The following is a 12,622-nucleotide window of genomic DNA, read 5'->3' as shown; positions in this document are numbered from 1 at the left end:
AGTGCATTCGGAAAGTATTCTGGCCCATTTCCTTTTCCCACAATTTATTACGTTACATTTTCTTACGTTTTAATCCTAAATAGGATCATTTTTTAAAATCCTCATCAATCTACTCACAACATGATGGAAAAGTGATTTTTCTTTTTTTTGCGAATGTATAAAAATAAAATAACTTATTTACATACAGTTGTAGTCGGAAGTTTACATACACCTTAGCCAAATACATTTCAACTCAGTTTTTCACAATTCTTGACATTTAATCCTAGTAAAAATTCTCTGTTTTAGGTCAGTTAGGATCACCACTTTATTTTAAGAATGTGAAATGTCAGAATAATAGTAGAGTGATTCATTTATTTCAGCTTTTATTTCTTTCATCACATTCCCAGTGAGTCAGAAGTTAACGTACTCTCAATTAGTATTTGGTATTGCCTTTAAATTGTTTATCTTGGGTCAAATGTTCTGGTTAGCCTTCCACAAGCTTCCCACAATAAGTTGGGGGAATTTTGGCCCATCCCTCCTGACAGAGCTGGTGTAACTGAGTCAGGTTTGTAGGCCTCCTTGCTCACACACACTTTTTCAGTTCTGCCCACAAATGTCCATGGGATTGAGGTCAGGGCTTTGTGATGGCCACTCCAATACCTTGACTTTGTTGTCCTTAAGACATTTTGCCACAACTTTGGAAGTATGCTTGGGGTCATTGTCCATTTGGAAGACCCATTTGCGACCAAGCTTTAACTTCCTGACTGATGTCTTGAGTTGTTGCTTCAATATAGCCACAATTTTCCTCCCTCGTGATGCCATCCATTTTGTGAAGTGCACCAGTCCCTCCTGCAGCAAAGTACCCCCACAACATGATGCTGCCATCTCCGTGCTTCACCGTTGGGATGGTGTTCTTCGGCTTGCCTCACCCTTTTTCCTCCAAACATAACGATGGTCATTATGGCCAAACAGTTCTATTTTTGTTTCATCAGACCAGAGGTAATTTCTCCAAAGAGTACAATCTTTGTCCCCATGTGCAGTTGCAAACCGTAGTCTGGCTTTTTTATGGCAGTTTTCGAGCAGTGGCTTCTTCCTTGCTGAGCGTTCTTTCAGGTTAAGTCGATATAGGACTCGTTTTACTGTGGATATAGATACTTTTGTACCTGTTTCCTCCAGCATCTTCACACGGTCCTTTGCTGTTGTTCTTGGATTGATTTGAACTTTTCTCACCAAAGTACGTTCTTCTCTAGGAGACAGAACACGTCTCCTTCCTGAGCGGTCTGAGGGCTGCGTGGTCCCACGGTGTTTATACTTGCGTACTATTGTTTTACAAATGAACGTGGTACCTGCAGGCATTTGGAAATTGCTCCCAAGGATGAACCAGACTTGTGGAGGTCTACAATTTTTTTCTGAGGTCTTGACTGATTTCTTTTGATTTTTCCATGATGTCAAGCAAAGAGGCACTGAGTTTGAAGTCAGGCCTTGAAATACATCCACAGGTACACCTCCAATTGACTACAATTATGTCAATTAGCCTATCAGAAGCTTCTAAAGCCATGACATAATTTTCCGGAAATTTCCAAGCTGTTTAAAGGCACAGTCAACTTAGTGTATGTAAACTTCTGACCCATTGGAAATGTGATACATTGAATTATAAGTGAAATAATCTGTCTGTAAACCATTATTGGAAAAATTACTTGTGTCATGCACAAAGTAGATGTCCTAACCGACTTGCCAAAACTATAGTTTGTTAACAAGAAATTTGTGGAGTGGTTGAAAAACGAGTTTCAATGACTCCAACCTAAGTGTATGTAAACTTCTGTAACTATTCAGACCCTTTGCTATGAGACTCGAAATTGAGGTGCATCCTGTTTCCATTGCTCATTCTTGAGATGTTGAGAACATGAGATGTTGAGATGTTGAACATGATTTGGAAAGGGACACAACTGTCTACATAATATTCCATAGTTGACAGTGCATGTCAGAGCAAATACCAAGCCGTGAGTTCGAAGGAATTGTCCGTAGAGCTTCGAGACAGGATTGTGTTGAGCCACAGATCTGGGGAAGGGTACCAAAAAATGTCTGCATCATTGAAGGTCCCCAAGAACACAGTGGCTTCCATCATTCTTAAATGGAAGAAGTTTAGAAACACCATCATGGAGCTGGCCGCCCAGCCTAACTGAGCAATTGGGGGAGAAGGGCCTTGGTCTGGGAGAAGACCAAGAACGCAATGGTCATTTACAGAGCTCCAGAATTTCTCTGTGGAGATGAGAGAACCTTCCAGAAGGACAACCATCTCTGCAGCACTCCACCAAGCAGACCTTTATGGTAGAGTAGACAGACGGAAGCCACTCCTCAGTAAAAGGCACATGACAGCCCGTCACCTAAAAGACTCTCATACCATGAGAAACAAGAGTCTCTGGTCTGATTAAACCAAGATTGAACCCTTTGACCTGAATGCCAAGCATCACATCTGGAGGAAAGCTGGCACCATCCCTACGGTGAAGCATGGTGGTGGCAGCATCATGCTGTGTGGATGTTTGTCAGCGGCAGGGACTGGGAGACTAGTCAGGATCAAGGGAAAGATTAACGGAGCAAACTACAAAGAGACCCTTGATGAAAACCTGCTCCAGTGCGCTCAGGACCTCAGACTGGGGTGAAGGTTCACCTTCCAACAGGACAACGACCCTAAGCACACAGCCAAGACAACGCAGTAGTGGCTTCAGGACAAGTCTCTGAATGTCCTTGAGCGGCCCAGCCAGAGCCCGGACTTGAACCCGATCTAAAATCTCTGGAGAGACCTGAAGATAGCTGTGCAGCGACTCTCCCTATCCAACCTTACAGAGCTTGAAAGGATCTGCAGAGGAGAATGGGAGAAACTCCCCAAATACAGGTGTGCCAAGCTTATAGTGCCATACCCATCAAGACTCAAGCCTGTAATCGCTGCCAAAGGTGCTTCAACAAAGCACTGAGTAAAGGGTCTGAATACTTATTTACATGTGATATTTTATTTTTTTATATATAAATATGCCAAAAAATTCAAAAAATGTGTTTTTGCTTTGTCATTGTGGGGTATTGTGTGTAGATTGAGGAGGGGGAAAAACAATTTAATCCATTTTAGAATAAGGCTGTAACGTAGCAAAATGTGGAAAAAGTCAAGGGGTCTGAATATCTTCCGAATGCACTGTACCCACATTGCTTTTTTTTAAAAACACGTCACTTTTTTTATACCGACATGAAATCACATTCCGTGGGGTCTGAAACTTTTGACACCATTGATAAAGATTAGCAACAATGACTGTATAAAATAATAACTCATCTATTGTACGCTCCAAAATTGGGAAATGATATTATTTTATGCTAATACATTTCTCTGAGAAAGAGATATTGTTTAACAAGTAATTTATTTATTCTAAAAATGGGTAGGTGTCAAAATTACAGACACCCCTAAAGAGTCTTATAAATAAAGTTGTCAACATTTTTTGCATTTGGTCGCATATTGCTAGTACACAATGACTACATCAAGCTTGCATTTGCAGTTCCAATAATAGGGGAGGTGAGCATGTCTTGGGGGGTGTCATCTTGGACCCTCTCATCATCATTATTCACGATTCATTCAGGACTGTCTGTTATCATGGTGGCATCCACATTAATGTAGAAGTGTTTAAAAACATATTTTATTCTAAAAGGACAAAATACACTATTTACCATTCATTTCTATTGGGCACAAAATAATCTGAAACACAAATGCATCCAACAAGTGTGTAGAGTCACAAGCTTTATGTAGTCATTGCGTGCTAGGAATATGGGACCAAATACTCAACTTTTGACTACTTTATTCATAAGAATCTTTAGGGCTGTCAATATTTTTTAACCCTACTTTATTTTTATTAGTTGTTAAACAAAACCGCTTTCTCTGAGCAATTGTATTAGTATAAAATAATATAATTTCCCACTTTTTTGGGGACATGCAATATCACTCAGTATTTCTTTTATACAGTCATTATTGTGCATCTTTTTCAAGCATGTCAATCATTTCTGGACCCCACTGTAGGTATGGACTAACATCAATAAATAAACAATTATAGACTATTTAGATGAGAAGACTCAGAGTCTTATTAATTAGGTATCAGAAATGGGGTATGTTCAGTCTGCAGTTCTTCACCTTCGTCTGAGTAAGTCGGTTTTTGTCATTCAAGACGTAGACCCCATTATCCACAGCCACAAGTCCCACCCTGGCCTCTGAATCACCAATGACAGACAGGGTGACTTCCGCCCCAGGTGCATAACTAGTCCTGGGACTGACAGTTTCCACTTTTAGCTGTGGGATACAGACGGAGGTAATGTTTGAGAAGTCTTGAATGCAATACCTCACATAGAAATACTAACACAGCAAGGCAACCGTTTTAAGAGGGGGAGATGGGCAAATGTGTATAACAGTAGAAAGGTTGGACACAGGGATTGAACCGTGATCTCCGGTGGAGAGTGGTAGATGTGACTAGAGCCGAGTGTAACCACTAGACGATGGGTTCTGTACTGTGAGGCAACATTCTTACCGATCCCATGCATGTATCCTTGACGTCGACCCACACAGAGTCAGACACAACCTCTTTCTGGCCCACGTGGTAATATGCCACAATCCGGAAGGAGGGGATCATATCCTTGTTCACCGTCAGAGAATGTGTCACCAGTCCTTGTCCCTTACTCCACTCTAACCTTTGGGAGAAAATGAGCTGTCCTTTGCTCAAGATCTGTGAACACAGAGACTTGTCAGTATTCATCTCTAAGGGGGGGACAAACTGGCATTAACTGGAAAAGAGTGCCAGCCCGTGATGGGTGGAGTCAGAGAGTTCCCGGGTTTAAGTAAGGAACAGAGTGGGAGGCCTTGGTGCACAACTGAGCAAGAGGACAAGCACATTAGAGTGTCTCGTCCTCAACTAGCAGCTTCAATAAATAGTACCCGCAAAACACCAGTCTCAACATCAACAATGAAGAGGCAACTCCAGGGTGCTGGCCTTCTTGGCCAATAAAAATAAAAGATTAAGATGGGCAAAATAACACAGACACTGGATAGAGGAACTCTGCCTAGAAGGCCAGCATCCCGGAGTCGCCTCTTCACTGTTGACGTTGAGACTGGTGTTTTGCGGATAGTATTTATTGAAGCTGCCAGTTGAGGACGAGACACTCTAATGTGCTTGTCCTCTTGCTCAGTTGTGCACCGGGGCCTCCCACTCCTCTTTCTATTCTGGTTAGAGCCAGTTTGCGCTGTTCTGTGAAGGTCTTCAGTTTCTTGGCAATTTCTCGCATGGAATAGCCTTCATTTCTCAGAACAAGAATAGACTGATGAGTTTCAGAAGAAAGATCTTTGTTTCTGGCCAGTTTGAGCCTGTAATCAAACCCACAAATGCTGATGCTCCAGATGCTCAACTAGTCTGAAGGCCAGTTATATTGCTTCTTTAATCAGAACAACAGTTTTCAGCTGTGATAACATAATTGCAAAAGGGTTTTCTAATGATCAATTGGCCTTTTGAAATTATTATCTTGGATTAGTTAACACAATGTGCCAATGGAAGACAGGAGTGATGGTTGCTGATGATGGGCCACTGTATGCCTATGTAGATATTCCATTAACAATCAGGCATTTCCATCAACTAATAAAAATAAAGTAGGTTTAAAAACATTAACAATGTCTACACTGTATTTCTGATCAATTTGATGTTATTTTAATGGACAAAAAATGTGCTTTTCTTTCAAAAACAAGGACATTTCTAAGTGACCCCAAACATTTGAACGGTAGTGTATATATCTTCTTTTTGTTTTTTTACATACCACACGATACACACCATGCAGCATTTTTACCCTGTAATGTTGCCAACCATAGCACCACAGCTTGGTCAAATGCACAAGTCTAAGTGATTAAAGTTGACTGGTACACACCAGATAGGTTATCTCATGTTTGTCATGCTGGGCCGCAGGACTGCTGCCGAGGCTTAGGTCTACTTTGAGTCGCTCTCCGATTTTGACTTCTGCAGAATGGATGTTTATGTGAATGTAGTTCTGTGAGTTGTCTTTTGATTTATAGGGCTTGGCAGTCATCATCTGTGTGCCCTGCCTGTCATCTCCAAGTCCATTGACATTGGTCTTCACCTGTGTTGAAATAGAGCAACAAAATGAATGACTACAAGGTGTCAACACTGTTCTTGACACAATTAAAAAACAAGTTTGGGTTTTGAACTTGCCGTGATAGGCAGCTCAGCAGTGCCCACATCCGTGTTAATTGTCATTTTGGCAATACCATTTTCATGTGTCTTCCCCTGCACTTGTTGGTGTTTGTGTAAAGCCTCCACATCAATATCGTTGGCTGGAGAATCATCTGGATTGGTCACATACACCTAATGGTACAAATTGAAAGTGGTACAATTAGACCAATAGGTGGGAAAGACAGTGCAAGCCCAATATACCATCCTACCCCTTTGACCACAGTTACTTGGTAGGTTTCCATGGTTAAAATAACTAGGCAACACTTTGGAATAGCATAGTAATTGAGTTAATGTAGAACACAGTGATTGAATGCTCTTAAATGTACCGAGATGTCATAAGGCATTCCTGGTTTGAAGTACAGTGGGGTCTTCTTGAAGTGAATGCTATACGGTGACTTGACTATGAAGATTCCCTTTTTCTCTGCTTTCACCATCTCACTCCCTGAGGGATAAAACCAACACCTTCCCTGTTTTGAGATTGAACACAAACACACACTTCATGAGATGCAAAAGTATGCACGTACCACACACACTCTACTTACCTGTGTCTGTTAACACATTGACTGATATGTAGAGGGATTTCTGCAAAAGGTTATTGATGTCTGGAAACGTTTCTTTAATGTGCTGTATCTTCAGAACCGCGTTGCCCACTCCTTTAATAAGCTGCATTCGTAAGAAACAAAGAAACGATGTCTGTCTGTCAGACTTCTTGTGATATTATCGCTACAGAGCTCATCAATGGTGAATGTTTGTGAATACCTGTATGTGTACCGAATTATCCAAATAAACTCCCTCCCATATTACATGCACAAACCTCCACTCTCTGGAGAGAGCTGGGAAAACTCGTCCTGCCATCTTCTTGGATCACCCCGAACACCACAAAACCAAATCCTGTCACAGGCTCCCCAAACAGGTACCTTCACACCCAAACCATACAGAAATACCACCACAGAGAATTAAGGGGGGGGGGGTAAGTTAGATGATATGTTAAGTAGAAATTCTAGTTACTAGTTACCATGGAAATAACAACAATAGATATATTTTGACATTCTACAATAGCTCCAACCTGGCATCAATGTTGATCGATAGTTCATCATCATCAACGTAGAAGAAGGACTTGCTCACTGTCAATATGACTTCAAAGCTGGGTAGAACTAGATAGGAAGAATTCATATAGTAAACAAAAATATAAATGCAACATGTAAAGTGTTGGTCTCATGTTTCATGAGCTGAACTAAAAGATCCTCAACATTTTGTAAACACACAAAGGGGACTTCTCTCAAAAATTTGGTGCAAAAATGTGTTTACATCCCTGTTAGTGAGTATTTTTCTCCTTTGCCAAGATAATGCATCCAACTGACAGGTGTGGCACATCAAGAAGCTTGTATTGGGGACAATAAAAGGTAACTCTAAAATGTGCACAGATGTCACAGATGTCTCAAGTTTTGAGGGAGCATTGCACTGTAAGAATGAGAGATGAAACTGGGGGTTTGCTGAAGAATTTCTGCACAAACTGTCAGAAACCGTCTCAGGGAAAATCATCTGCGTTCTAATCCTCACCAGGGTACTAACCTGATTGCAGTTCGGCGTCATAACCGACTTCAGTGGGCAGATGCTCGATTCAACTGTACTGGGTAGATGGCAGACAGTGTGTATGGCGTCACGTGGGCGAGCGGAATGCTGATGTCAACGTTGTGAACAAAGTGCCCCATGTTGGCGGTGGGGTTATGGTATGGGCAGACATAAGCTATGGACAACGAACGCAATTGCATCTTAGCGATGGCAATTTAAACGCACAGAGATACCGTGATGAGATCCTGGGGCCCATTGTTGTGCCATTCATCCGCCGCCATCAGTTCATGTTTCAGCATGATAATGCACGGCCCCATGTCACAAGTGTCTTTACACAATTCCTGGAAGATGAAAATGTGCCAGTTCTTCCATGGCCTGCATACTCCCCAGACATGTCACCCATTGAGCACGTTTGGAATGCTTTGGATCGACGTGTATGACATCGTGTTCTAGTTCCCGCCAATATCCAGGTACTTCGCATAGCCATTGAAGAGGAGTGGGACAACAATCCACAGGTCACAATCAACAGCCTGATCAACTCTATTTGCATGAGGCAAATGTTGGTCACACCAGACACTGACCGATTTTCTAATCCACACCACTACCTTTTTTAAGGTATCTGTGACCAACAGATTCATATCTGCATTCCCAGTCATGTGAAATCCATAGATTAGCGACTAAACCACAGGGTTCAATTCTCGGGCCGAATCTTTTCTCTCTATAAATCAACGACGTCGCTGTTGCTGCAGGTGATTCCTTGATCCACCTCTACGCAGACGACACCATTCTGTATACATCTAGCCCTTCTTTGGACACTGTGTTAATAACAAACCTCCAAACGAGCTTCAATGCCATACAACACTCCACTTCCGTGGCCTCCAACTGCTCTTAAATGCTAGTAAAACTAAATGCATGCTTTTCAACCGATCGCTGCCCGCACCTGCCCGCCCGACTAGCATCACTACTCTGGACGGTTCTGGCTTAGAATATGTGGCCAACTACAATACCTAGGTGTCTGGCTAGACTGTAAACTCTCCTTCCAGACTCACATTAAGTATCTCCAATCCAAAATGAAATCTAGAATCTGCTTCCTATTTCGCAAAAATGCCTCCTTCACTCATGCTGCCAAACATACCCTCTTAAAACGGACTATCCTACCGATCCTCAACTTCGGCGATGTCTTTTAAAGAATAGCCTCCAACACTCTAATCAGCAAACTGGATGCAGTCTATCACAGTGCCATCTGTTTTGTCACCAAAGCCCCATATACCACCCACCACTGTGACCTGTATGCTCTCGTCGGGTGGCCCTCGCTACATATTCGCCACCAGACCTACTGGCTCCAGGTCATCTATAAGTCTTTGCTGGTAAAGCTCCACCTTATCTAAGCTCACTGGTCACAATAACAACACCCACCCTTAGCACGCGCTCCAGCAGGTACAGTGGGGAGAACAAGTACTTGATACACAGCCGTTTTTGCAGGTTTTCCTACTTACAAAGCATGTAGAGGTCTGTAATTTTTATCATAGGTACACTTCAACTTTGTGAGACGGAATCTAAAACAAAAATCCAGAAAATCACATTGTATAATTTTTAAGTGATTAATTTGCATTTTATTGCATGACATAGGTATTTGATCACCTACCAACTAGTAAGAATTCCGGCTCTCAACAGACCTGTTAGGTTTTCTTTAAGAAGCCCTCCTGTTCTCCACTCATTACCTGTATTAACTGCACCTGTTTCAACTTGTTACCTGTATAAAAGCCACTTGTCCACACAATTCCACCACCACTTTTTTTTTAAACTGAAAATGGTACATTTCTAGATTTTATTGAAAAAAATATAGAAACTAAAATGTTCTACATAATGGTATCATTAGAGATTAAAACATCTTGTTTTGTTAACCACAGATTATAGAAATGTGCCATTTTCACATATGTAGACTGGTACAGTATGGTTCCGGAGATAATGAATATGAGGTTGAAAGTGGCGGAATTGTCCTTTAATAAACGGCTACCCAAATGAAAACCCTTCTTACCATATTCTTTCACCTCAAAATCTGCAGTGAAGTTCTTATGTGGGTTATTCTTGAAGTTGGACACCACTTTCCAGTTTCCATTTCTATATTAAGAGAGAATGAGAGCAGAAGAGTTCACAGGCAAAAGTTTTCCTGATAAGTGTGTTAGGATGATTGAATAACAAAAACAAACCTGGTGATCTCTGGGATAGGGAAGTGTCCAGATATTATTCCATTCTGTGGTTTGTAATTGTCCTGCTTTAAGGTGATTCCATCAGGATTCTATAAGTAAACAATATACAGTCAGAAGTTTACATACACTAAGGTTGGAGTAATTAAAACTCGTTTTTCAACCACTCTACAAATTTCTTGTTAACAAACTATAGGTTTGGCAAGTCGGATAGGACATCTACTTTGTGCATGACTCAAGTAGTTTTTACAGACTATGTTTACAGACTACAGATAATTTAACTTATAATTCAATGTATCACAATTCCAGTGGGTCAGAAGTTTACATACACTAAGTTGACTGTACCTTTAAACAGCTTGGAAAATTCCAGAAAATTATGTAATGTCTTTAGAAGCTTCTGATAGGCAAGTAGACATAATTTGAGTCAATTGGAGGTGTACCTGTGGATGTATTTCAAGGCCTGCCTTCAAACTCAGTGCCTCTTTGCTTGACATCATGAGAAAATCAAAAGAAATCAGCCAAGACCTCAGAAAGAAATTGTAGACCTCTATAAGTCTGGTTCATCCTTGGGAGCAATTTCCAAATGTCTGAAGGTACCACGTTCAAACAATAGTACGCAAGTATAAACACCTTAGGACCATGCAGCCGTCATACCGCTCAGAAAAAAAGACATGTTTTGTCACAGAGAGATGAACGTACTTTATCGCAAAAAGTGCAAATCATTCCCAGAACAACAGCAAAGGACCTTGTGAAGCTGCTGGAGGAAACAGGTACAGACGTTGCTTTGTTATATCCACAGTAAAATGAGTCCTATATCGACTTAACCTGAAAGGCCGCTCAGCAAGGAAGAAGCCACTGCTCCAAAACCACCATAAAAAAGCCAGACTACGGTTTGCAACTGCACATGGGGACAAAGATCATACTTTTCGGAGAAATGTCCTCTGGTCTGATGAAACAAAAATAGAACTGTTTGGCCATAATGATCATCGTTATGTTTGGATGAAAAAGGAGGAGGCTTGCAAATCGAAGAATACCATCCCAACCGTGAAGCACGGGGGTGGCAGCATCATGTAGTCGGGGTGCTTTGCTGCAGGAGAGACCGGTGCACTTAGTGGTTAGAGTGGTTAGCCTAGTGGTTAGAGTGTTGTACTAGTAACCGAAAGGTTGCAAGATTGAATCCCCGAGCAGACATGGTAAATATCTGTCGTTCTGCCCTTGAACAATGCAGTTAACCCACTGTTCCTAGGCCATCATTGAAAATAAGAATTTGTTCTTAACTGACTTGCCTAGTTAAGTAAAGGTAAAATATAAATATAAAAAATAAAAAATGTCACAAAATAGAGGTAGGAAAATTATGTGGACATATTTTTTATTTATTTTACTAGGCAAGTCAGTTAAGAACAAATTCTTAATGACGGCCAAGGAATAGTGGGTTAACTGCCTTGTTCAGGTGCAGAACGACAGATTTATGTTCCTTGTCAGCTCAGGGATTCGATATTGCAACCTTTCGGTTACTAGTCCAACGCTCTAACCACTAGGCTACGCTGCCTCCCCATATTGAAGCAACGTCTTAAGACTTCAGTCAGAAAGTTAAAGCTTGGTGGCAAATGGGTCTTCCAAATGGACAATGACCCCAAGCATACTTCCAAAGTTGTGGCAAAATGGCTTAAGGACAACAAAGTCAAGGTATTGGAGTGGCCATCACAAAGCCCTGACTTCAATCCTATAGATAATTTGTTGGCAGAACTGAAAAAGCGTGTGTGAGCAAGGAGGCCAATAAACCTGACTCAGTTACACCAGCTCTGTCAGGAGGAATGGGCCAAAATTCACCCAACTTATTGTGGAAGGCTACCCAAAACCTTTGACCCAAGTTAAACAATTTAAAGGCAATGCTACCAAATACTAATTGAGTGTACATAAACTTCTGACCCACTGGGAATGTGATGAAAGAAATAAAAGCTGAAATGATTCATTCTCTCTACTATTATTTGGACATTTCACATTCTTAAAATAAAGTGGTGATCCTAACTGACCTAAAACAGGGATTTTTTAAAACTGAGTTTAAATGTATTTGGCTAAGGTGTATGTAAACTTCCGACTTTAACTGTACATGATATGTGAAAGAATACATGGAACATTAGTAATGCCATTAGTAATGCCAGAAAATACCTATTTTGTCATCTGGCCATATGCATCAACCATGACTAAGGAAGCATTCTCAATGCAGTTTCATTTTTTTATGAGGACAACTTACCATAATTTCCACATTGATGATATCTGATACAGCCTCGAGACCGGAGTTTAAGGCAAAGACTCTGTAATACACTAAGAATGCAGTTTAAGATGTTAGGTTTATATAGTGTAACACCCTTTTATCTGTGGATAAATTAGAGCAACACGATTTTGACTCTGGGTCACAATCACCCCAATGTTCATCTCCCAGCTAGCTAGATACCTCATTTGCACATGCTGTATATAGATTTTTCTACTGTATTATTGATTGTATGTTTGTTTATTCCATGTGTAACTCTGTTGTTGTATGTGTCGAACTGCTTTGCTTTATCTTGGCCAGATCGCAGTTGCAAATGAGAACTTGTTCTCAAC

General features: G+C 41.0%; 1 protein-coding gene across 1 annotated transcript in view; it reads right to left on the bottom strand.

The window, feature by feature from the left end:
* LOC112265517 (complement C3-like) overlaps positions 1-12,622 on the bottom strand; it is a 58,013-nt gene that overhangs the window by 32,460 nt on the left and 12,931 nt on the right. Inside the window, 11 exon segments of the mRNA XM_042302024.1 lie at positions 4,145-4,300; positions 4,536-4,730; positions 5,917-6,126; positions 6,219-6,371; positions 6,566-6,681; positions 6,782-6,902; positions 7,054-7,156; positions 7,306-7,393; positions 9,850-9,932; positions 10,022-10,110; positions 12,273-12,343. Of these exon segments, the coding sequence (XP_042157958.1) occupies positions 4,145-4,300; positions 4,536-4,730; positions 5,917-6,126; positions 6,219-6,371; positions 6,566-6,681; positions 6,782-6,902; positions 7,054-7,156; positions 7,306-7,393; positions 9,850-9,932; positions 10,022-10,110; positions 12,273-12,343 (1,385 nt within the window).

Source organism: Oncorhynchus tshawytscha, linkage group LG02, assembly GCF_018296145.1.
Source record: "Oncorhynchus tshawytscha isolate Ot180627B linkage group LG02, Otsh_v2.0, whole genome shotgun sequence".
NCBI classification, from domain to species: domain Eukaryota; kingdom Metazoa; phylum Chordata; class Actinopteri; order Salmoniformes; family Salmonidae; genus Oncorhynchus; species Oncorhynchus tshawytscha.
Note: the sequence above shows the minus strand (reverse complement) of the source record. Positions and strands in the feature narration are given on the sequence as shown.